General features: G+C 33.5%; 3 protein-coding genes across 5 annotated transcripts; all 3 read right to left on the reverse strand.

Annotated features, from left to right (window-relative positions):
- Positions 1–5,164: 5,164 nt before the first annotated feature.
- Positions 5,165–7,011, reverse strand: LOC105165104 (putative carotenoid cleavage dioxygenase 4, chloroplastic). The gene is made up of 2 exons (XM_011083979.2): positions 5,657–7,011; positions 5,165–5,538 (listed from the first exon to the last, which is right to left on the reverse strand). The coding sequence occupies exons 1-2, from the start codon at positions 7,009–7,011 to the stop codon at positions 5,178–5,180; spliced, it is 1,716 nt and encodes a 571-aa protein (XP_011082281.2). The 3' UTR covers positions 5,165–5,177.
- Positions 7,012–10,911: 3,900 nt separating this feature from the next.
- LOC105165016 (WAT1-related protein At4g19185) lies at positions 10,912–16,075 on the reverse strand. 3 transcript variants are annotated; one of them, XM_011083893.3, is made up of 7 exons: positions 15,466–16,066; positions 13,841–13,903; positions 13,616–13,732; positions 13,061–13,346; positions 12,066–12,221; positions 11,381–11,532; positions 10,912–11,206 (listed from the first exon to the last, which is right to left on the reverse strand). In XM_011083893.3, exons 1-7 carry the CDS (start codon positions 15,660–15,662, stop codon positions 10,999–11,001), a joined length of 1,179 nt encoding a protein of 392 aa, XP_011082195.1. In that variant the 5' UTR covers positions 15,663–16,066; the 3' UTR covers positions 10,912–10,998. The 3 variants fall into 3 exon arrangements, 2 of the variants coding, with proteins under 2 accessions (XP_011082195.1, XP_088737599.1); XR_016065880.1 differs by having other exon boundaries at positions 11,067–11,206; positions 11,762–12,221; positions 15,466–16,075; XM_088881473.1 differs by lacking the exon at positions 10,912–11,206 and having other exon boundaries at positions 11,394–11,532; positions 11,734–12,221; positions 15,466–16,075.
- Positions 16,076–16,806: 731 nt separating this feature from the next.
- On the reverse strand, positions 16,807–23,906 carry LOC105165015 (oligomeric golgi complex subunit). Its single transcript, XM_011083892.3, has 11 exons — positions 23,554–23,906; positions 22,376–22,428; positions 21,819–21,966; positions 21,592–21,699; positions 20,880–20,947; positions 19,538–19,661; positions 19,301–19,447; positions 18,942–19,205; positions 18,582–18,866; positions 18,068–18,214; positions 16,807–17,523 (listed from the first exon to the last, which is right to left on the reverse strand). The coding sequence occupies exons 1-11, from the start codon at positions 23,773–23,775 to the stop codon at positions 16,999–17,001; spliced, it is 2,091 nt and encodes a 696-aa protein (XP_011082194.1). The 5' UTR covers positions 23,776–23,906; the 3' UTR covers positions 16,807–16,998.
- Between the last annotated feature and the right edge of the window lie 1,828 nt (positions 23,907–25,734).

The raw sequence follows: 25,734 nt of genomic DNA on the forward strand, positions 1-25,734 counted from the left end.
TCACTGCTACTTGCATACATCTTCAGACCAACCCTATAATTTTAGATGTATTAATTCACCAAGATACGGTGATGGATTCGACTTCTATTAATTTGTAGGTATTAATAAATATACTTTAATAGTAGTCATTAATTTATTATAATAATAATTATTAGTTAGTTAATTATATATTTATTATTGATAATCAACATATATTAATTGAAATTAAGATATAACTAAAATTAATTTAATTTTTAAAAATAAAGAACACATAAAAAATATTAAAAATAAAATTATTATTCGAAAGGAGCTACAAGCACATGATCGCAAAAGTGTTTTTATTTCATTTTTTTTTTCGTTTTAGAAGTAGAATCAATACTCCCATACATTCAATTTTTGAAGTCAGAAGTTGAAAAACAAATCAAATAAGTCGACAAAATATTAAATAAGAAACGCCATTCTTATTTTTGTCATTTCTAGTTGAGCCATTTTTAAAATCATTTAATAGAAACATCTACTCACATCATCATATATCAAAATTATATAAGACATTATTTAAAAATATCAACAATTTCATAATAAATAAAGTGTATATTCATAACATTATTACAGTGCATACATAACTTTTCTAAAAGACAAAAGCTTGGTCCTACCATATATCGAGGCCTTTACCTCATTAGCTAATCTTACTTTTTTTTTTTAAATTGTGACTTCGAATTTTATAAATATGGATATATGTCTATTTTTATAATAATTTTTTGTTTTGCTTCACACGTATTTATTAATTTAAATTATTAATATATTAAATTAGTCGACTCAACTGCTTTTACTATATATTCACAAAATTGATTTCGTGGAGGATCAATGGGTTCAGTTATATAGCGTGCACGTCTATCCCTCCATCTTTAAAATTAGGTTGCTCTTCAGCATTTGTTATTTGGACTATATATATTATTAGAAATTGTGGGTTTTAATTAATTTGTTATTTGTGAATAATTTTTAATCAATTGGGCAACATAATAAGTGCTTGGCGCGACTTTGAGTAAAGATCAATTTTGATTTTGAGATGGGCCAAAATATACATCATGTTTGACTTTTTTAGTTTGCAAGTTTTAGGTATATTTTGCATTATTTTAAAACAGTATTTTGATTATTTTTTCATCTAAAAAATACAACTAATTATATATTTTTTCATACATATATATATAAAAGAGATATGATTTAATAATGAACAGTACTTTTTATCTCCCTACTACCCAACATCAAACATACCATTTTTATTTTATATTATCTCTAAAAACAAATCCAAACATACACACTATCTCTAACTTATACTTATTTATTTTTGTTTTTCTCTCTCTATCTCCACAAAATACCCAAAACAAGTTAAAAATAAAGTCAAACATTATGGTTATTTTCTTGTTATATATATATATATATATATATATATATAAATACATTTTACCTCCTGTGTGAAACGAAATGAGTAACTTACCCTCTGTAAAAAATAAAAAATTAATTTATCCCTCTATATTATTAGAAATAAGATAAAATACTCTCTTAGGTCTAGCGATGAACTATATGCACTCCATGTACATTTGGATATAATTTTTAATCAATAAAAATATTATTTTATATATATTAATACATGTACATTTGTTAAAATAATATTTAAAATATTATATATTATATATTAGTTATATTAAAATAATATATATATATATATCACCCAACAAATTTTAATTCTTTTCATTATTTTGTGGTATCGAGGATAAACTTTTTGAATTTCTCATAATTCATGCACATATTTAACTAATTAGAGAATATTGAGCACAATTGCATAGAGTTATTTAATATTTTATTATAAAAAAAATTATATTATTATAATTTTTAAAATATATTAATAATAATATAACGAGTCGTGATTTAAAATCGCGACTCAATTAAAAAATTATTTTTTAAAAAAAAACGTGCCTAAGTCGTGATATGAATCACGACTTGGGCAAAAAATTTTTTTAAAGAAAAGCCCAAGTCGTGATTCATATCACGACTTGGGCTTGTTTTTCTTTTTTTTTTTATTTAATTAAATTTTGAATAATTAATTATATATAATTAACATATTAAAATTGTAGTGGTATTAATTAATATATTAAAATTACAATTATATTTAATTATATATAATTAATTAAAATTATATTAATTTAAAAAATTATAATTAAGTGTACAAATGTAATAATGTATAATTTTTCGTACAGTTGTAAAAAATACGATGAAGTATACAATTATTTTTGACAACCCGATACCGGCACATCTGATTGTGTAGAAGAATTTTTGAAATATTTCTATGAATTTTTTATCAATTTGTCGTTACTATATAATTTAATTAAACAACAATACATAAAATTATGTATTTGGTTAAATATAACAAATTTAATAATTTAATTAACCAACTATATCATTTTTATATCAAATGTGATGTTGAATTGAACATTAATATAAATAGCCAAAATCATAAAATACTTCGATTAAATAATACATCGCCCAATATAAACTATATTTAATAAAATGACTAATTAAATAATATAATGTTATAAATTATTCACAACGAGATGGATTGGGCGCAAACGCGTGCAAGACAACAATTCCAATAAAAATTTTTTTCAACACAATCAGATGTACCGGTATCGAATTGTCAAGAATAAATATATATTTCGTTGTATTTTTTACAACTGTACAAAAAAATATACATATTATATTTATATATTTAATTATAATTTTTTAAATTATTTTAATATTATAATGTTTTAAATTATATAATTAATTATATATTATTTGATTAAAAAAAAAATTGCAACCCAAGTCGCAAGATGAATTTCAAATTGCGACATGGGTTGCAATTTTTTTTATTTAATCAAATTTTATATAATTAATTATATAATTTTATTTAATTATACATAATTAACATATTAAATTTTAAAAAATTATAATACTAAAATTATATTAATTTAAAACATTATAATTAAATATATAAATATAATATGTATATTTTTTTGTACAGTTGTAAAAAAATACAATGAAGTATACAATTATTCTTGACAATTCGATACCGACACATCTGATTGTATAGAGAATTTCTTTATTGGAATTGTTGCCTTACACGCATTTGCGCCCAATCCATCTCGTTGAAATTATATTATTTAATTAGTCCATTTATTAAATATAGTTTATATTGAGCAATGTATTATTTAACCGAAGTATTTTATGATTTTGGCTATTTATATTAATGTTCAATTAAACATCACATTTCATACAAAAATGATATAGTTGATTAATTAAATTATTAAATTTGTTATATTTAACCAAATACGTAATTTTATATATTGTTGTTTAATTAAATTATATTGTAACGACAAATTGATAAAAAAATTCATAGAAATATTTTGAAAATTCTTCTACACAATCAGATGTGCCGGTATCGGGTTGTAAAAAATAATTATATACTTCATTGTATTTTTTACAACTACACGAAAAGTTATACATTATTACATTTGTACACTTAATTATAATTTTTTAAATTAATATAATTTTAATTAATTATATATAATTAAATAAAATTATAGTTTCAATATGTTAATTAATACCACTATAATTTTAATATATTAATTATATATAATTAAACAAAATTATATAATTAATTATGAATCATGACTTGGACTTCGGTTCACAGCAAATTTCATACATGGACATATAATTGATTTATATCCGATCAAACTGGTCTAGGTTAGAATTTCCTTGTACAGGAGATGAGGCGATAACTTGACTTGGACATTTTATCCTATTATAGGGCGTACTGGTAATTAATTCCTACTATAATAAAAAAATATTAAAAAAAATGCAATTTACTCTCTATCATATAAAAAATGAGCAAAAAACTTCTCGTGAAAAATAAAATAGCAAATTATCCTTGTATTTTGAAAAATGAAGCAAATTACCCCCTATCAAAACCATTAAAATAGAAAATTTTGCTTTATTTTTTAAAACATATAGAGTACATAATTTTTCACATAGTATATTTGCTCATTTCACATGTAATAGAAGTCTAAAATATTGCTAAGGAAAATGTCATTACATCACAAATTTATGGCACCTTAAACAATCATTTTATTGCGCACAGTAAACAACATACTAATTTATCAATTCTCAAATTATCCCAATAATTAAGGGTAAATTCATTTTGACCCCTTGTGATATATCAAAATATCAAAAATCCCCTTATGAAATTTTTAATATCAATGAATAAATAATCACATCGCTCCTAGTAAACTTGAACCTATTTTTTAGATATAATGACTAAAATACCCTTTATAGTCAACCAGTCAAACTAAATATATTAATATATAATTTTTTTATTTATAAAGTATATAATTTATAACTATTAAAATATATTTATAATATATATAATTATAATTTATAAAAAAATTTAAAATAAAAATTATAACCCCACCCACCCACCCACTCCCACCCCGCCTCCCCTCCCCCACCCCCAATCTTCTTCCCCCAATTCCCCCTTCCCTTCCCTCGCCCCCCGTCCGTCTGGGCAGTGTCGATCGCCAAGAAAGAGAGGGTGACGACCGTCGCTCTCGCTGCGTTGGGCAACAGCTATCGCCCATGGATGAGGAGGGCGCGCGCCCTCCTCCTTCAGCAGCGGCGACGACGACGCCGTTGCCGCTGTGTTTTTTTTTTTTTAATTTATAATTTATAATTAATTTAATTAAAATTATATTTTATTATATAAATAATTAATATATAAAATAATATTTATTATTAATAAATATATATAATATTTAATTAAATAATTATTATATAAGATTATATTTTATTATTAATAAATATATAATATTATATATATTAGATGTGAGAGAAGGGCAAAAATATAAAAAAAAAGTATTTTTAAAGTAAATTTGCAGTCAAGAGCGAGTGAGGCTCAATTTCTGTACGAAGGGGGTTTTTTGAAATTTATTTTATATCACAAGAAGGCTTTTCGATACTTTAATTTTTATAAAATTTTTTTTAAATATTCCTATTATCATAGGGTCGTTTATGAACTTCTCCCCATTAATTAATAATAAATGGGACTTTATAGTACAACACTGTAACTTACAACATTAAGATCCCAAACAACAACATTTATGCTATGCCTATGTTAGTTTGAGGTCAGCTTCCCTGACAAACAGCCCGTGGAAGCCATAAGGCACACGACCAGGCAATCTAACTCTAGCAACAATGTCTAGAGTTGGAGATTTAGCGTTCATGACTATGAACCAGGATTCCTCATTTTCCTCATTGTGCACATATGTTACCAGGAAACCATCGTCCTCTTCAGCCGCCGGATTATCGGGCTCTCTCGGCACGAAACAAGCTTCACCGCCGTACCAACCCAGCCCATACAGCCTGCTAGCCACCGTGCAGTCCCCGCCATCCGCAGTTAGTCGGGAGACGTCAAGTTTCATGACTCCTCTCACCCTCGGTAGCTGAGCTGCTACGCCTGCATACACGTACCTATCTTACCCGGACAAGACAAGGGAAACCAAAAAAGACGTGCATTATGGATCGATGTGTGTATGTACGTATGTTAGTCCAAACAGAGAATTCGAGCATATGAAAAGCTAAGACAGACCTGTTCTTCTTTCCAGCATAAGCTGGATTAATGACTCCGAACTCGAGGTTTTCGTTGCACAATGAACGCCTTACAACCTGCTTTGTTTCAACATCTATGGTTAACTTTTCGATCACCGAGTGATATAAACTTGTGTCCTCCAATCCCTGCTCGATGGATAGTAGATTTGGAGCCAGGATTACAACTTTTTTCCCAAATTCTTCTTCCCAAGCATTAATTGAATGTAGCATGTTGAATCCTGGAGCATCAATCCACACTAGTTCAGTCTCGTCATGGGCGTATCGTGGCAAGATTCCTAGCCTCGGCACTTTGTCCGGCTTGAACACCATTACCGATTTTCCTCTCATCATGTCCATAAGGTTGATTCCCACCTGCGTGTCTTGGAAAATAATGAAGTTTTTGGAAAGAGCAAAATCATGAACCACTAGCGCTCTCTCCAGGGAGGAAATCGGCACATCCGGGCCCTTTCTCCCGCTTGTGTCGACCCGGAAAAATGTCAAGAATGGAGGAACTATGTCGCATCTGAACGCAAAAACTTCACCTGTCTCTGAGTCGATCTTTGGATGAGCAGTCATTCTCAAGGTCGGGTCATTGGTGTAAAGATCATGGCGGGAGACAGTGATTATGTCTGCATCAGATGTTACTCTTACTTGGTAGGGAAGATCAGACTCGCAGAGAGCAAAGAGCATCCCACCAAACATGGCTAAACTAGTGTTCGCCGTTCCAAAGCCATTGACCATAGGGTCGAAGTGTCCGGCTAGCTTTCGTGCTACACCTAGCACGAAACGTGCGATGGCAGCCGCTGTGCCGTTGAAGGAAGAAAATGGACTTACAATGAACGGATACCCCATTTTCTGCTCCGCCATGTACTTACAAGTCTTAACATATCGACTACAGAAAACAGCTTCCCCATTGGATATTCGGATAGAGTGCAGCATTCCATCTCCATCAAAAACATGGAACGGGCCGTGAGGGATGAACTGAGGATTGGGGCCGTTGCGGATGTACACACCGTCAAGAGCACTAGGCAGGCTACCCTCATCGACGTGACATGGAGTGGGAGGAAGCTCGTCAACGGGGGCGAAGTTACCGGAGAGAACGTGCATGGGGTCGATGCATGGGCGAAGGGGCAAGTCCATGTAGGTGGATATGAAGTCATCTAATGACTTAAAGAATATGGTTGCTAAGGATTTGTTGCTTCTTCTTTTGCTCCCATTATTTTCGACCAATCTTATGTAATGTTTTGATACTGTAATTGACTTCTTTTTGGACTTGGAACTGATAGTATTCTTGGTTTGGAGGTACTTCTCTTGAGTTCCAAGTGATGGAACAATCACTAGTTGAGGAACTATCATTATTTTTTGTTATGATTGGGTTGAGTTAGAATTCTCTCGGATGCAATCTTAATAACTTGTATGTTCTAAAAAAAAGTCAAGTTTCTGACAATCGCGATAACTTTAATTACAGAATCAATTATTTTAAAGTAAACATGGATTTGAAATGAGTAATTAATGGCATCTGAATGGCAACTTTTAGTTTTGAAAAACATTCACCTAAATAAATAGGGTACATTTATAGATTGACTCTTTAATTTTGTAAACATAACTTTGTTTCGAATAAATCAACATTATTAAATAGGAATAGCTTGTTTAATACAATATTATTAAACTTTCCACAATTTTGATATATTCTTCTATATAGCATTGGTGGTGTCACAAAAAATTCTAATGATATGCATTCTGTATTTTTCATGAATTTTATTGATCTTTTGGGGTGAGAAAATGCTATGTTCGATAGTGGGGATCATTTAAAACGACAATCACCAAAAGCCTCATCTCGAGCATAAAAACTTACAAGAACAAAATCTTTCATAACAAAATAAGTTCGAGAAAGAAGTCATCCATAAACCACAAAGCTTTCATAAATCCACACCATCATCAGGTGCATTACATAAAAGAAGTAGATTTAGAGTGTCCAACTCATTTAAATTGAGGCACAACAATGTCCAGTCAAAGGCGATAAAGAAACGCGCCATGTTCCTTTTTTTTTTTTTCCTCAATTTTTTCTCTTACCTAACTTCTTGTGAGTATTGTGATATCACTAACGTCGATTTCTTCAGATCAAGATGAACATATATCAATCCTATAATTAGATGTGCCCACACCTAACTCCGCTACCTAATCTATCAAGATGTCATTTTGCTATGTCGAGTTATGCCCACACCTAACTCGACCAACTATTTTGTAAGGGGAGTATGACACTAGGAGCTAGGCGCGAGCCTAATATGTCACAATTGCATACGTACACACACTCACACATTTCCTTTTTTCTTTTTCTTTTTCTTTTTCTTTATTATTTATATTTAAATATAAAAGAAATCAAAATCAAAATCCTAAATTCCCAAATCTGACCTTCTCTTTTTACACTTGCAGCCAACCACTTCTCACCCCTATGGCAGCTGCTCCGCCGTCGACCGCCACCCTCCACCATTTTCTTCTATTTTCTTTTTCTTTCTTCTTTCTTTCTCTTTTCTCTTCTTCTCTTCTTTCTTTCTCCCGTTTTCCTTTTCCTCCTTTTTTCCTCTTTTCCCTTTTCTTTCTTCTGTTTTCCTTTTCTTCTCTTTTCTCCACTTTATTTTTTCTTTTATTTCTCTATTTTCTATTCCCCCCTCTTTTATTTCTCTTTTCTTTTTCCAATTTTTCTATATTTTCTTCCTCTTGTCTTCTTTTTCTTTTCCCCTTCCACCACCCATTTATTTTCTCTTTCTATCTATCTTATTTCATTTTTCTTCTTTCAATATGAGAAGCCACAAGAGACTCTTTCCCTCATTCTTGGTCTCACAATTTCCGAGCTCTCGTAATTTAATCACTTACCCCCGAATCACTAAAGGATGTTCTCTTTTTATTTTTCTCTTATTTTATTGTTCTAGATATACACGCTTGCCACATTGGGGGCAATGTAGAATTAAGTGAGTGGAAGATATTTTGATGCTTGCTTTGATAGAAAAATGAGTTTTGATGGATTAATTATTGGACTATTGATATCTTGAAAAGAATGAACTCCTTTTGCCATGTCGAAGAATTATTTTTTATGGATTAGCTTCTTTATGGACTTGGAATTGATAGTATTCTTGGTCTAGAGGTACTTCTGTTGAGTTCCAAGTGATGGAACAATCACTAGTTGAGGAACTATCATCACTTTTGGTTATGATCCGTTTACGTTAGAATTTTTTTCGATGCAATCTTAATAATTTGTATGTTCTAAAACTCAAGTTTCTGATAATCGCGATAATTTTAATTACAGAACTAATTATTTTAAAGTAATCATGTATTTGAAATGAGTAATTAATGACATCTGGATGTCAATTTTTGCTTTTGAAAAACATTCACACGAATAAAAGGGTAGATTTATAGGTCGGCTCTTCAATTTTGTAAACGTAACTTTGTTTCAGATAAATCAACATTATTAAATAATAGGAATAGCTTGGTTAACACAATACTATTAAACTTTCCACAAATTTGATATATTCTTCTACTGTAGTCATTTTTAAAATTAATTTTTTGAGCATTATATTGATTTAATTAATACATCAATACACTAAAAATAGTAAATAACAAATTATAATAACTCTGAATGCAATCAGTACATCAATATGACTGTAAACAACTTTAAGTTGTTAGCATTCATAATCAAGACTTAAATGTTTTCCCAATACATAATTATTTTTATGGTTTTATTCCATCAATTTTGAAAGGCCCGAATTATATTTTTTGTGCTGTAATTATAGGTTGTTAGTATTTTTTGTTTTGTAACTTACTTTTTTATACATTTGGTCATTTTCTTGACGAATTTAGTCCTAAACACCTTACTTTTGGTCCTTGTTTGGCAAATTTAGTTCTTTATCAATTATTTTGATTCCCTTCAAACGGGAGTAGATCTCATTTTTTACCCTATAACTATAGGTCGTTATAACAAAAAATATCAATATATGACTAAATTTATCAAAAAAAAAAAAAAAAAAAGAAGAAGATACCACATGTGAGATATTTCATAACAAAAAAAAAATTACTAAATATTCATTGAAATAAATTATAGGACTAACGACTTATAGCTACAGGATGAAAAATGTAATTTTGCTCTTGAAAATTAGTTTGCTTTTAATGTTATTGGTACTATGTATTAATTCGACTTATAGCTACAGGATGAAAAATGTAATTTTGCTCTTGAAAATTAGTTTGCTTTGAATGTTATTGGTACTATGTATTAATTCGCTTTAATTATTTTGTTGTTTGTGATCAACTTCTCATCAATCGGGCAACATATATATTAAGTTTTTGGTGAGTTTGGATAAAAAATTAATTTTAGAAATGTTGTTTTTCATGTTACATATATATATATAAGGTAAATTACGTTTTATCGTCTGAACTATACTCTTTTTTATATTTTTTTCATAAACACTTTATTTTTATATCAATTTACCATCCAAATTTTGTGAAATTTACACTTCCCATATAAGATAGTTTTTTTTGTTGATTCTTTTGCCAAAAAAAATCATATACTATGCATACTTGAAAAATATCACATGACATAACCCTTAAATATCACATAAACATTGCAAGTAATATTTTTTTGACGTTATAAATGACAACATATAAAATTTTCTAAGATTGATATGGTAAATTAACACACAAAAAAGAATTAGATGTCAAAATATAAAAATAATCATAGTTTAAATGGCAAAATGTAATTGACGCTATATATATATGATCTTTTGATTTTTTGCTTAATGTAGAGTATAAGCCTTATTTAAAAAAGTCAAATTAACTTATTTATTTTCTAATATAAAATAGTGAGAACAATATTAATTAGTAAAAATTACAAAAAAATAATATCTTCGTCGTGGTTTATTCTATTTATACCAAACACCAATACCTAAAAATATTAGAGATTTTGTTTCATTTCTATCATACCAAATAATTTTTTTAAAAAAAACATATTATTATTTTCTCTCTCCCTTCCCTTTCCCTTTCCCCTTTTCACTCTTGCTTTCCTCTCACCGAACCAAACAAAGTCTAAGAACAGAGAGGTGAAAATAAATCATTTAAGAACAGTAAGTTTGATATTTGAATCCAAGTGTCAGCTAAATTTGAAGTCGCTATATCGGGCTTATAACGGCTACTAGAGTGCTAGAAACATCAGGGATGGCAAAAAGGTAGAGAGACAGATAGCATTACATTCGTTTCAACTGATAAATATATCCTGAAAATTGAGACTTTATTCATATATCTGAGATTCATGTGAAAATAAGTTAAATGAATGTAACCAAGAAACGGGGTATCAGGTTAATCCACGATCTTGGGTATTGAGGTTGATGAGCCGGAGAAAAGGTGTCCTATTTGGTAAGAAAGCTTGTTAACAGGGGGTATTCCGTTAATGAGCGGTTCTGATGACCGAGCAGCGTGAGGAAGTCCCGTGATCACCAGTTTTTCTCTGTGGGATGCCCAAGTGACCAGATAAAGCCCAGCTATAATGAGAAATCCTCCCAAAATACTGTTACAGAGCAACATATGTAGAGTCATCTTCAGGCGCGAAATGCATGTTTGTGTGGGGAAAATGACTAAAAGATGAGAACAGACTTGCAGATGAAAATGATCTCAGAGAAAGGTCATAACAGCAAAGCGCAAATGGTAAAAGAGAAGGATGAAAAAGGCTTAGAGATGCTACCTTCCCAAATAAATTGGACTTCCGAGGAAAATTCTTGACAGGAAAGCTGATGCAGCAGGTTGAAGCGGATTATAAAGAGCAACCAAGGAAGGGCCAAGGATCTTATTTGACCATGTCAAAAGTCCATAGTTCAGCGCAGATGCTACAACTCCCTACAAAAGAGAGAGAAGTAAGAGGACTGTAACATGAACTTGGATATACCAGAAGTATATATCATTTCAACTTATCATTGACGATTTTGAAAGCTGCTGAAGGCTGTAATAAAGATATCACCATGAGATCTTGTCATCCAAACTTTCAAACCCTTAGTTTTGAAACTGTCCAAATATCTCAATTTAATTCTATAAGTCAACCTAAAACTGCGGTGCCTTCTGTGCTAACCAAAACATTGCAGCATGCTAGCATATGTTGACACCAGAATAGTGATTAGTACATTGCATGCTAGTCCTTCATCAATGTTTGAACTATAGTCAGGACTCAGGCAGCACCTGTATCTTCCTGCACAAGAAGAATGTTGTATCTGTGCTGTATATATATTAGGTGAACTAACCTGTACCCCACAGGAAATTCTAATATGTTCATAGATTAATAGGTTAATGTATTTCAGAATCAATTGAAAGATGTTTGTAATGAACGCCCACGATCTTCTTCCCAAAACAGCAAAAACAAAAAAGACTGCACTTACAGCATAGCATACAGCCAAAGCCTCAGCTTGTGTGAGATTCCAGTCGGTTGACTCATTTGTCATAAAAAATGCAGTCACTACCATAAAAACAGCACCAAAAAAGTATGAATAGGCCGTCACTGATATACTTGCAGGATATTTAGCTAAAAGTGGAGCCTGAAACACAAGACAAGTACCATTAAAGTCCATGAGCATCTCATTGAGCTATCAAATTCATGCAGATAGAGTTACAGACACATACATAGAAGCAGGCCAATCTTATCATGAGGAAGATCAAGGTGGTGGAACACTTCAGAAGCAGTTTAGGCAAATATAATGCTTAAATCCTATTTAAATTTAGACAGTCCAAACTGAACTTTGGGTCCAGACACCGAACAAGTATTTGAAGCACAAAAGAAAAAAGGGCAGAAAGCAGTTTTTGAATAGTGATAAACAGCAAGAATAAGCCAACGATTTAGAAATCTTTACTAAACATAGGAGTAGAAGAAGTGGCAACAAAAAATTGACCTCTGTATACAACTGGAAAACCCAGCCTCTGAAAAGTAACAATAACAGGGAGAAAGTTATGAGAAATGCTTCAAGAGTTTCTTGAAGTTAAATTTCAATCCCAAGCCTATTAGTTTCCTTAGTGCTTCTGAAAAATTAAGAAAACAATGCAGCTTAGGACACCTTGAAGCTCAAAATTCCAAAATAACATAAGAAATATAGTCTTACACATCTACATGGACCTCACACATGCTGAGCAATTTGACATTAGAAGACAAATGCAATGCTCATCTGCAAGCTATCTTAGTTTAACCAAATCCTGTAACAGACTGGCAGTCAAATTTCATTGCTTAACAAGATCAATGTCAACAAACATTTTGTAGAATTTAACATATTATTAAAGATATACCATCTAATATCATCTTAACGTGTAAGGAAATGATATCTCATACATTTCGTACTTCAAAAGGACTAGATTCTGATAAAGTTACAACCATCATAGTGATTACCTGAATGGCCAGATAAGTTGCCATGCACATGCAGTTCCCGATCAAGCATAAAACACCGAGGTGCCAATTATCAAACCCAAACTCAAGCAAACTAGACAACAACCAACCAGCAGGCTCTGGCTGACCCTTTGCACTTATTTCATTTGGTAGTGCAAAATCTGATTCCCCATATCCAAATACAGCTGGACCACGGAACATAGCCATTAGAATGGCACCAGAAACACAAACAAGAGTACCTCCTAACTTTGCTTGACCTTCTGTTTTTCGTAAATTCACAGTTTCTGTACTGCACATTGAACAATTACATGTAACAATAAAGGAATGACAATTTATATAAAAAGTGGAAATTGAGTCAACAATATCCACAGCTAACACTCATGCAAGCAAAGCACTCAACAGACAAGCAAGCAGGCACGAACATCTTACATGTGTGCGTGAGCATGTGTATGTGGGTGCATGGGTGTGTGTGTGTGTGTGTGTGTGAGAGAGAGAGAGAGAGAGAGAGGGAAGGAAGGAGAGAGAGCAAAGGTAATAGCTTCGCTAGCTTAGACTGACCCCATCATTACCGCCAATATGAATGTAAAGACTGGAATAGCAGGCTGTATAGCTGCAGCATAAGTTGGATTCGTGTAGCCAAGGCCGAGAAGAAACAAAAGTTGGTTCCCGAAAATACTAATCCAATAGCAGAACAACAAAACAAAAGCAGTAACTAAATTATTAGTATTTTCAACAAGCAGAAAGAAACACCAACGCAAACAAAACCATAGATACTCCACTTACCCTGTTAAACCAAGAAAGAAGAAGGCTATAACAAGGCGTCTATTTAGTGGCAGTCTTAGCCGTCTGCAGAATAGCAAATAAAACATTAGTATTGCAGTGGGGTCCATATTTCATGGGGAAAAAAGGATCAAGAAATAGTTGCAAGGAACAATATTTGTTCACTAATTCAAGAAATTATTTGAACTTCACATTTTTACTTATAGCCAAAAATAATTTTGTAAGTTAGACTGCATAAGTAGAATTCATTTTACACTTTCAATAACTGCATCATTAGTGTTTGATAACACAACACAGAAACCCACTAGCTAGGGGGATAGGCTTCCAATCAGTACATGTTCGTCTGGATAGCAAATAATCCACTAATTATATCTCGAAAATAAATATAGACAGAAACAGCAAGCAGCTCAGAAAATATTAATCATAGAGATGAATATACATCATGCAGCTAAAATGGCTCAGACTTTGACGAAAAAAAAAGGATTCAGACAAATCACAATCTTAGGCAGGTAGAGAGGTACACGTATCCTCAAATTTACTAATTGTCTAAGCCAGATTTGATTCTATGCTAGTGGAGTTCAGCAGGTGTAGCTCGTGGTCAGGGGGTTAATGGCAAGAAAGAGGAAGATGTGCTCTATATCTTTCCGAAACATCAAAGTACTCTGCTCTCTTTAGTGGATTTTGCTTGTTGAAAAGACTTGAGGATATCTTTTGTGCTTGAGGGTCTGAATGGTATTGCTTTCCAGCCCCCTCATAATCAGTGTTTCTGAATATTCGCAGTGGTCAAGGAGAATCTAGACCAAAATGATAATAATCTTTGTCATCTTGGAGCATATTTCTCAGTGCATATCAACTCTTCTATGCATGAACCAAGCTTACTAAATTTGGGTTCACAGATTGATGTCATATGCTTCGAGTTGGATTTGTTTTACTACATAATGCCATTCTAGCAACCAAAAGTTGGCAACTTGTAGATTAGAATATAATATTTATTTTTGTTGGACTGACAATATCAAAAACCATTAAACCCCTGTAAATTGATAAAATATCACTAAAACATCAGCTAGCCAATGCCCATTACATGAAACCATCTTATACTGAACTTAGTAGCGGAACATCTTTTCAACAGCAAAAGACCAGGAATCTTTAGTTCCCAGTTCCAACAATTGGCCTAAACATACTTGTGCATATATTTCCGTTCCACCATTTATCTACAAACGCTATGAATAAAAACACACACCTGCTCCTCCACTTAAAGTTCTCCAATCCAGGTCTTTTAGCTAATACCATTATATGCCAAGTGAACCATACTTAATGAGTAATTCCCCTGGCCATAGGAGGGGAGTCCAGACAGCCCAGTCACCACTTTCCCATTTCAATCAATCAGCAATTTCTCTCAGTTGTTGTACCCTCCTCATCCAATTTCTTACTGTAATACACAATGCACTTACGCGCTACGAGAGAGATGCAAACATACAATCCACTTATAACCTAGTAGCAACCACTGAACCACATATCCGTCAGGAACTTAATTACCTAATTTATCTAATGGGAAAAACAAAAGGAGGTAAGGAAAGAAGAGTCGCACAAAGACAGAGAGAGAAAGAGAGCGGCGGAAGGGTACATACTTCTCACGAACATATGCTACGGGGGCGAGAATCGAGAGGGCCAGAAGGTCTCGGAGAACACAGAAGACAAGCTGATTAACGCCGACGTTGAGTGCCACTTTGGTTATAACATGGTAGCCGCCATTGAACACCTGCACCACGGCCATCGCCATATGCGCCCTCCAGACGTCCCCGCCATTTGCGCTCGCAGTCGCCATCTCATTCCAATCTTCGCAAGCCGACAGTACAGATAAATTAACGTGTATACTCTCTCTCTCTATATATATATAGAGAGATTAGAGAGTGAGGATGGTTGGTGCGAATGGGGTTGCGTGAATCTTGCTGCTCGAGCGCGGAAATCACTGCGGAAATGGAAACAGTTGAGATGGGTTGCTGTAACTCATGTTGATGGTGGCGTTGGTAGGGTGAATTGGGAGGATTTCGGGGGTAGAAAGGTGGTGGCGAAGGTGAAAGTGAAGCAGAGGGAGTGAGGAGTGAGAGAACTTGGCTGGCAGGCAGGAAGAGTAGATCAGCTCATGCCCATCTCTGATTGATTTCAGTCAGGTAAACGGCCCACAGAGTATACTTTGATACGATGGCGTCAGGATTCATCAAATTTAGTACCACGCGGAATTTCAAGCTCTTGGGGGTATCGAAAACAAATGCAACTTTTTTTTTTCTTTTTCTTTTTCTTTTAACTTTTTTACTATACTTGAATTGATGAATTTGAATTTTCCAAACAAAAATTTAAAGAAAGAATTTCAAATACTTTATAATACAGGAATTTAAAAATCATTGTCGTGAGTCCAAATCTGAAATTTGAAATTTTAATTTTTTAAATTTAGAATCATCCAAATAAATTTAAAAGATTTATTATTAGCAATTTAAAATTCATAATTTTTCAAAAAATTTGTTATTAAAAATTTCAAATTCATCAATTCAAGTATAGCCCAGCTGAATCTCATCTAAAGTCTGGAATATTCTTGAAATTTTCTAAAGTTCACGGAACTTTTGAAATTTGACTAATATTACCTTAAATAGTAAGGAAAGGGATTGAAGAATCTATTGCGAAAGAATTTACTTATAAATAGTTAAAGAAGGTAGAGGTAATACATTTCTATTTAATTACAGTTCAAAACATGCACGACGCTGTCAACTAAAACAATCCAAAGTTCTAATTTCCAACTATTTGTCTAATTTCTATGATTGTTATGTGATGGATGTCTGAGTTTCAGAGAAATTTCTGTATCTTGGTTAGACGGCAGTGCCTCTTCTGACTGTTCACGTTAAGATCCAGTGCTGTTGCAAGTGAAAATTTGTACAAGAGAAATGCCACCACTAGGGTAACGCACTTGGGGGAAGTATCCGAAGATCCAGAATTAGAAATGTTAAGTGTACAAATTATCGTAATGTCTAAAAGTTCCACAAATTGTAGTGTCTCTACTCAGGTTCTGTATACAAATCTCAGATGAAGAAGGGATTACCAAAAACAAAGAGAAAAGATTGGGACGAATATATAAACCAAACAAGCAGAAAAAGGGGCATTCAGCAGTTTTAAATCCCCAAAATGGTTCTTATCTGATCAGGAGGATGTCTAGCCAGTGACCTGGGATCCGGGTAGCCGTTCTTTGGATCCATAATTCCCTTGTAAATGACTTCGTATGCTTGGGCAAGAGACCTAGCCAACTGAATGCAAGCTTCCGAGCGCAGACTTGGGACCTGCATCTGCTCGAACTCGGGCAGAGAGTTTTCACTACCCAAAATAAGCCCAAAGAAGGCCTTTAGACACTCTGACAGAGCAGCAGGAGCCATATCTTCCCTCTCAGCGAGAGGTGGCTTGGAGACAGATTCCCCAGCTACAACATCGTTTTGAGAATCAAAGAAGTGAGACATTTTGTTGGACAACCCACATTTTTGCAGAATAGCATCAACTTCTTTTTCGACAAGACCATGAATATGGCTTTCTATCATTGATCCGAGCTTCTTCACATATTCTGATGCAACCTCATGTCCTAACAATGGTTGTCGGATCGCGCACAAACAGTTGATCAGAAATATCCGAGAAGGTGTTTCACGGATCTGCATAGAACAGAACATCACACTGAGTGATGCTAGTGTGTAGGGAGCTCAAAAATACAACAGACAGTCAAAACACCATTTAGAATCAAAGGGTGCACTCTTATATAATGAAGCGGAATAAATAGGGGCTATGTAGGTACCACAGGATTAATGTTCTACTAAAAACAGTTCTATATCAGGATTTATCATGCCAAAATTTGATCTACATTCTTTTTGTTCATTAAAGGCCATGATTCACAGAAGACCATCCCACACATCCAAAAAAAAGAAACACCGAGGTATTTTGACTCTTTCCCTGCCTGAGTGCCATGCTGGAGTGGAGTTCGTTATTTTCTTCTTTTTGGCTTCATTTTGTTTTGGCAGGGGAGAATAGTAACAGTATTTGGTGTAGAAGGAGATGAAGTATTATAGTTGAAACTTCAACAAAAACATCCAGATAAGCCCCATAGAATATGCAACTCCAGAGGCAAAACAAGACCTCATACATCCTACATTTGGGGGCCAGGGAGCAGAATGAACCATAACAGTTCGTTTATAAGCTTACCTGAGACGAAGGGGCTGAACTGCTATTATCCAAAATAGCGTCTATAGATGATCTGCGGGCTTGACCTGGGTCTGAACTAACTCTACTTCTTCTTGATGACTGAATTACTCCCTTGGACTTGTGTGCCTCTGCCGCTTGTTCACACATCTGAACACAAGGACCATGATAAAAATAAATGGCAATCAGTGAGAACTCAGTAAATTTTGCCAAACATCAAGTTGACTATAAAAAGTGATCTTGGAGAAAAAGTTTCAAAAGTGCCACGTTAAATCCTATACAGTTGAGACGTTTGTCTAGAGGATTGAATGGCACAAATAACACACACGAATACAGCAACTCAAATCAATTGAAACAAAGTGGTGATTATTAATAATAATGCTAATGCTAGTGCTAGTGAAATAGTAGATTTAAATTGGGAACAAAAATTGCAACATTCTAATATTTTTCCTGTTCCAATAAATATAAAGAGAAGTTGATGGCCAGCATAACATGTCATTAAATGCCCAAAACGCACCTGAATAATAGGATCTAGCAAAGCAGATATGACAGGTTCAAATGCGGGCTTCTTGCCTGACGCAGGAACCATCATACTGTCATATGTTTCGATTATTTCAAGAAGCACAGAGACACCTTCCCTTAGTGCTGGAGGCGGAGAAAGATCAACAGCAACTAGGGGAGGATATCGCAATAGCTTCTCTCCCCGAGTTTTTAGTATATCAAAGAAGGTTTTCTGAGCAGCATCCTTGAGAGCCCAAAGCGTATTACACAGAGCTGTTTCCCTCCCGAGCAGATCGGATATCTGTAGGAACAAGTTGACTTACATTAGAAAATGATACGGCACGAATATATCATGTTTGAGGTAGAGTTAACTCACAGTGTGGCTGTAGAACTCCAGTGTGTTACTAAGCTTATATGAAATTATAAGGTTAGGCTGCGATTGCAAAACTTGTTCAACTCTCACTTTAAATGGCCGACAAACTCCTTCAAAAATCCTGTCTAGAACAAATGTGAAGTCTGATTCTGTCTTTCCCACATCACTTTCCGAGATTTTGGAGAATCTTTGAGCAATGGGTCCAGTATCTGCTGTTGAATCAGGATCAAGCAATGCAAGGACAAGTTCTCTTTCAGATGCTAAGGCCTGTCACATTGCCAAAGAAATGGGGATCATATTCAAGGATAAAGTTCCTAACTTGGAAAAGAACCATCAGAACCGAGGCTAAATAAAAAACCTACCTGATGCAGCCATCCCAGCATGTCACCGACATATCTTAAAGGGTCGTGAGCATGAACTTCAATTGGCCTAGGTAATCCACCAGGCCCCCCACGTGTGAGGGCACTAATAAATCTTCTGAACAGTGCATTATGTCTCATGTTGGCTACCTGTATGATATAAAATTTAATTGTGAAACAAGTTATACGAAATGCATTACTACAAAGGTTCTCTAGTTTGAAGATTTTAAGCAGAAATACCTCTTCTGCACAGTACTTGAAAAGGACTGGTCTTGCTTTAAGGCATCGGACAGCTGTTCTTAGGAGTTCACTAACTTCAGGATTGTCAACATCCCCAAGTCTCCTACATTCAGCTTGGACCCACCTGAATAGAAGAAAGAACACATGGCCTATGCCATCAATCATAATCATAAAGAAAGAACTCTCAATGTGTATAGAATAAAAATATATGCACATGCTTAAGCAGTTATAACACACAGATCGATTCTCTAAAATTCTAGAAGCGTGTTCTCTATGCATTACAAATTATTACCTAGCAAACTCGAACAACAAATGCAATTTTTGCTCTCATCTTTTTTCCGTTCTTTTCCTTTTAATTATTATATGTGATTAAAGAAAAGAATATGAATAAAGTTATCAAAATAACCAGCCTACGTTCTGATAAGGGCTAGCTAGTACTAAGTTGGATTTTATGCAACTTCTAAATGCAGATTTTTCTTTTTTTCATTCGAATAAACAGGCAGTATAATAGAAAGACAATAAAGAAGCAAAAACTACTCATAACTTAGCTAAATGATATCAGAAGCTATTCTAGAGGCATATATAAGACTAGTTGCAAACTGTAAGGGGTTATGTACAAGGTAAAGGCTGAAGAATCGACAAAGTTCAAGAAAGAAGTTATGATCATGAATATTTGTACTTGATATGCTGTGGACATCAAAATTGTGCCTAGAAGTGTGTAGAGCCTCAATTATTAATAGTTCAAACCATTCACAGATAATTGCTCTCCTTATAGATTGTTCAACACTATTAGTCAGCCAATTTTTAAGTGCAAAATATCACATTATAATCTAAAATACAACTATCCTGAAGTCTGAACCTAAAAGCAAAGAACAAAACAGAGAATGTCCAGATACAAATATTCGCAACTGGAAAATTACACTGGTAGAGTCTTCAGTAACTAGAACTCCAAATGAAGGCAATGCATTAGAAGAAAAGTAATAAAAGGATATCAATCATAGATGAGAAAAACCTCCATAAAGTGGAACTTATGCCAACTTACAAATCAGAAAACATGGCACCATAGGCTTATAAGGAGCAGTTTAGAATATATGGTAGAAATCCTGTTTCAACTCTATCCATAGGAGGATATAGGAATCTTATGATGCTTGCATCCAGGTATCATATTATACTGACAAATATCTATTTTGGATCTTCTCCATCTACCTCTTTCCACAATATTCCACCAGTGCAAAGACTCCAACTTCTACTAAGGCTTTGCCTATCAAGAGCATGATAGTCCAACTTGTTCATCTATGTCATCACTCTAGTCTATCTCAAGCTTAGAAATCATGCTATTTACCTGCATAGTCGTTCATAGGCTCCTTCTTGGTAGACAGCCATCATATCCATAAGCTCCAAACCAGCACGCTGCGAAGAGTCTTCAAATGAATTTCCAATTATAAAAAAAATTGTTTATTTAGTGAAAGATAAGGTCCAAATTAGAGGACATCATGCAAAGGGAAAGGCAACCACTAGAAAAGAAATTCCCTCTGTCCCAATTTTATTTCTCATCTGCTACTATTTCCTTCTTGTATTAGTCTCAATTGAATTGCTACTCATCTAAATTCATACTGAATCAAATTGACCTATAGTGTCAAAAGGGAAGGAGCATGAATTACTTAAGCATAAGTGGGGTGGATTTATGTGTGCTAAAACAAAAGATTTACTATTTTTGGTGGTAACAAACAAAAGTAGAGAGAAGCCATGAAAAAGGGTGATTAGTTTGCGATTAGTCCCACCATCCAATAGGTTATTGTAGGAGACCATCCGTCATTAAATTAAAGATGTTGTAGGTAACCATAAGTAGAACTGAAAACAGTATATTTAATCAAGTTTCATTTTTTTTACAATCAGTAAGAAAATAAGACTTTGAGAAAAGAAAGGTGCAGGGTGTAACATAAGTGAACATAAGTTTCTTCTTAGAGGAAGTATATGGAAATGAAAGAGGCATCGCGTCTGTGAGTATATTGAAGAGAAGCCAAGAGAGCATGAGCAAGGTAATAATGATGAACCTGGTGGTGTGTCCTTAGCAATACTTTGCAGTTAGCATGTATTTCATGAACATGAGCAAGTGCCTTGAAAAAGTTTTCACTCAGGTCTTCCTCCCGTAGCGCATTTATCTAAGCAACGAATAGTAACAAGCAAAAGATTAGATGATTAAGCATGACCAAAATACTTATTCGGAAGCAGTCATGGCCCTCATGGGTAGAACAAATTCAATATTGATACCAGCTAATACCTCATCATTAGAGAGCTGATAGTCACGAAGGAAGCACGTTGCTATCTCTTGCCTCTGTGTGGTGGTTTCAAGCTCCTGTTTAAGCCTCTCTGTGGTACTGATAATGTCTCCAGTGGTAGCATTACAATTGCTCAAAGCTTTTGCAATCCTACAACACAAAAGGACAAAGGCATGTGACTATCTGATAGATCCAATCATGTTCTCACACAGTAAGCAGATTACAGATACATTGAAACTTAGTTTTCTTTGCATGTAGTAAACGTTGAGCGCTAGAGGGCCACAGAATCATTCAAATTCAATCCACTTTAGTAAGGGTCAATGATCGTAATAAACACTCAAAACCAACAAAAATCATATGATAGAAAGGTTGCATTATGCCAGTAGATAAAGACAGATTGGAGTCAATAGACCCACTGCACAAATAGAACTCAAGGCTCAAGGAGCTAAAAGTTTCGAAATAAATTTTGCATTTAAAGATCCTAAGCAAGTAACTGTGACATGTTCAATCAATAAGGAGTATGATGTATATTTAAGAGAAAATAAGATAGAGTGCATACTTATCACAACATTCAGCCAGCGCATTAACCTCTTCCTCAACCCGATCCAAGGCCTAATGAACCAATCAAATTCACTGATTATTTTCCAAGCCAAAAGAAAGTAAAAATAGCTACTATACCCAAAAAATCAACTTATAAACATCATAGCTGATGAAAGTACAATGCTTAAGTTGCTATACAAAAGAACAACCAGGACACATGTGTTCTTTTAGCATGATCATAATTCATGGCACTATTAACCATTGCAAAGATGATGATGAAATATCATAGAAACATAATTGATGCATTCAGTCAAATAGAAAATGCAAGTTTCAGGCAACAAATTAACCCTGTACTTTGTTCTTCTTTTCATTTGGTGATGGATTCATATGCAAAAGATAATCTAAAATAACTTGTTATTTTATGCATACTTTGTCCCTGATACTTTGGCTGATATATGCAACACTTATTGCTAGTACTTTGTTCATAAGAGTAGTTTGTTTAACTACAAAAAATCAGAGATTTTCTCCTTAGTAGTATACTAGTCCATTGATAGGTGATACGCCCTTGCTATTAACCACTAAGATAAATGTAATCCAAGGTTGTGAAAAGAAGTTGAACCAAAGAACCTTTTTTCACCTCATTTTAATTACTCTCCATTTACAAATAAAGTATTTCTAACAGAATGATATATCAGGAGAAAGATTTGTAAGAAAGTATTCTATAAATGAATTTAAAAGTATTCTACCACAATCTGCAAAATATCAAATGTAATACAAAAATCGTCTTTGTAAAGTATTCATGTAATTTAATTGGTCTAATTCTGAAGTACGGAGCATTTCACCATAGACCAAAACCATTTTTCTCAAGCACTTCCAAAAAAAATTATGCTCATCGTAAAAAATTAAGTTCAATTATCCACGAGACATACTGAATACAAATTGATCATATACTCAGTGATAAACATCCGGACATTCGCAAGCTCCATATAACACCAATATCATCCATTCAAACATTTTGATTCAGTTGAAGCTCTACTAAAACAAAGTACAAGCAACAAGTCAAGTACTATAAGAGCAGATCGCACAACCCTACACCTGCTAATGCAGTTATGATTGAAGCTTTCACCAGATCAAATTACAAAATTGGCGGAAGCAAAAAGCAAATGCAAGTTGCACCCTACGCTTCAGTTAGTGTACCTGTTGGGCGGAAGCGGAGGCGGCAAGGAACTCTCCGTTGATAGAGAGGCCACGCTTCTCAATAGTGGATCGGAGATTCCGGCGAGTCTGAGGGGTATTCTCGGAATAAAAGCTGGAGAGAGTGTTGAGTGAAGCAAGCAGATCGGGGGTATCGGTGCGAGTCTCCAATACCTTCTTCAGCTTCCGCGACAGCCCCGGCGCCAATGCGGTGGCCGTCCCCATTTCCGTCTCTCTAAAATTCCGGCAGCCTATATATACATAAGTCTGTGTGTATATGTTGGTATCCCCAAAGTCCAAAACCTCTCTCTCTCTCTGTTTTGCTCTGTAATTTAAGATCTGTTAAGAGCACTTCAGTTTCAGCATAACGTAGAATGGAAGTTGATGGGTTAATTGGAATAAGAGTACAACCCGCGAAGCGTAGCGCACGACATGTCATATTTGGGCTGGACCATATGGACTAAGGTCGTGTCTAGCCCAACGTATTTATTTGGGCTCAAAGAAATTTAACTTTTGGATAGGCCCATTAGTGAATTTAAAAGGTAATTTGTTTATGTAAATTGGGCTTTTTGGAGATTCGGATCCACACTCCAAAGTCCAAATAGACCCAACCCAACCCTTTAAAAAAATATAACCTAAAAAATAGAAAGGGACAATTACACTGTTCTCACCTGAGGTTTTGTGTAATTATATGTAAATCTTTTATGGTCTAAAAAATTACATCTTATTCCTCAGGCGTTTGTTTATATCTAACTCCGTTAGTCAAAATTCACCGAATTTACTGATGTTAGAAAAAAAAATTAAATGAAATATTTACTCCCAATTAACTTAGTCTTCAATTATTGTAGGTCATGCAAATGTTTTATGATCAAAATACTTTTATAAGGGTGAATATATACATCTTTATATGCATTATTGTATGAATACGTATAAGAGTAGTTTGGGTAAAAAAAAATATATTTAACTAGTAATATATCAGTAGTAAGTCAATTAGGGGAATATAAATTTTTATTCAATTTTTTTTTTTTTTTTGCAAATATCAACAAATCACAGTGAACCTCGACTATTGAATGGGTCTATTTGTTAGAAAGAAACAAACATCAGAAGTACTACATGTAATTTCCCGTACTACATGGATGTATGTATAATTATACCAAATCTCATGAGAAGGCAGTATAACCATCCCTAGTAGAAATTCATCTTCAAGAATCAGACACTAATTATTTTTAGGATAAATTACAATGACTTTTCCTAAGGTTTGTTATAATCACGAATACTTTCTCGTTATTTGAGAAATCACAAATATCCCTCTGATGTTTGATGAAATTATGTCATTCTTGGAGGGGGTATGAAATTATCAACTTTACTTTTAAAAAAAAATTAAAAATTTATAACAAATCGAACGGGGTAGATGAAAAAAATTTAAAAACTATAAAAAATTATCAACTTAGTCCTTAAAAAATTAAAAAAAATAAATAAATTTATAATTATTAATTCATAAAGGCATTTTGGTCAGTTCAGCATAAAAAATAGATGGAACCTAACGAATTCGAATAATTGTTAGATGGCTGTTAAAATCAGGGGGAGCATTTGTAATTTTTCAAACAAAAACTTAATATTCATAATTGTATCAAACCTCAAGAAAGATAATTGTAATTTATCCATTCATGAGTTCGAGTTCTAAAAGGAGTTGAATAACTAATTATAATCCTCCTCCGAATAAATAAAAACTAAATACTAACTACTTTTAGTAATTAGATTTCCAACAAGAAAGCCTCTCATCAATGCTATTGTTGAGATCTTATAATAAAAGAAACTATAGAATTTCAATTATGTCAAAGTGGATATCCGCATGCTTTCATGGTAATTTATCTGTCTATTTATAATTTATTATGTATTGGTTTCTTTTAAATGTGGGGTTTAATTTGAAACTAGTGACTAGTGATACACATTATAAGGCTATAAATTGTGAGAAGAACTCACCCAACTAGTTAGGTTAAAATGTGATTACATCCTTTTATTTCATTCTTTAATTAAAATTAGGTATGTTGTAAAGCAGATTTAAACCATAGACGACTTTCTTTACTGATTACGTATAAGTGTATATGTCTTCATCAAACCAAATCTAATTAGCTTGTCTCTTTTTTTTTTTATAGTATGTGATTCATTATATTATTTGATATA

The sequence above is a fragment of the Sesamum indicum genome, linkage group LG6 (genome assembly GCF_026168435.1).
Source record: "Sesamum indicum cultivar Baizhima isolate 11 linkage group LG6, ASM2616843v1, whole genome shotgun sequence".
Lineage (NCBI taxonomy): Eukaryota > Viridiplantae > Streptophyta > Magnoliopsida > Lamiales > Pedaliaceae > Sesamum > Sesamum indicum.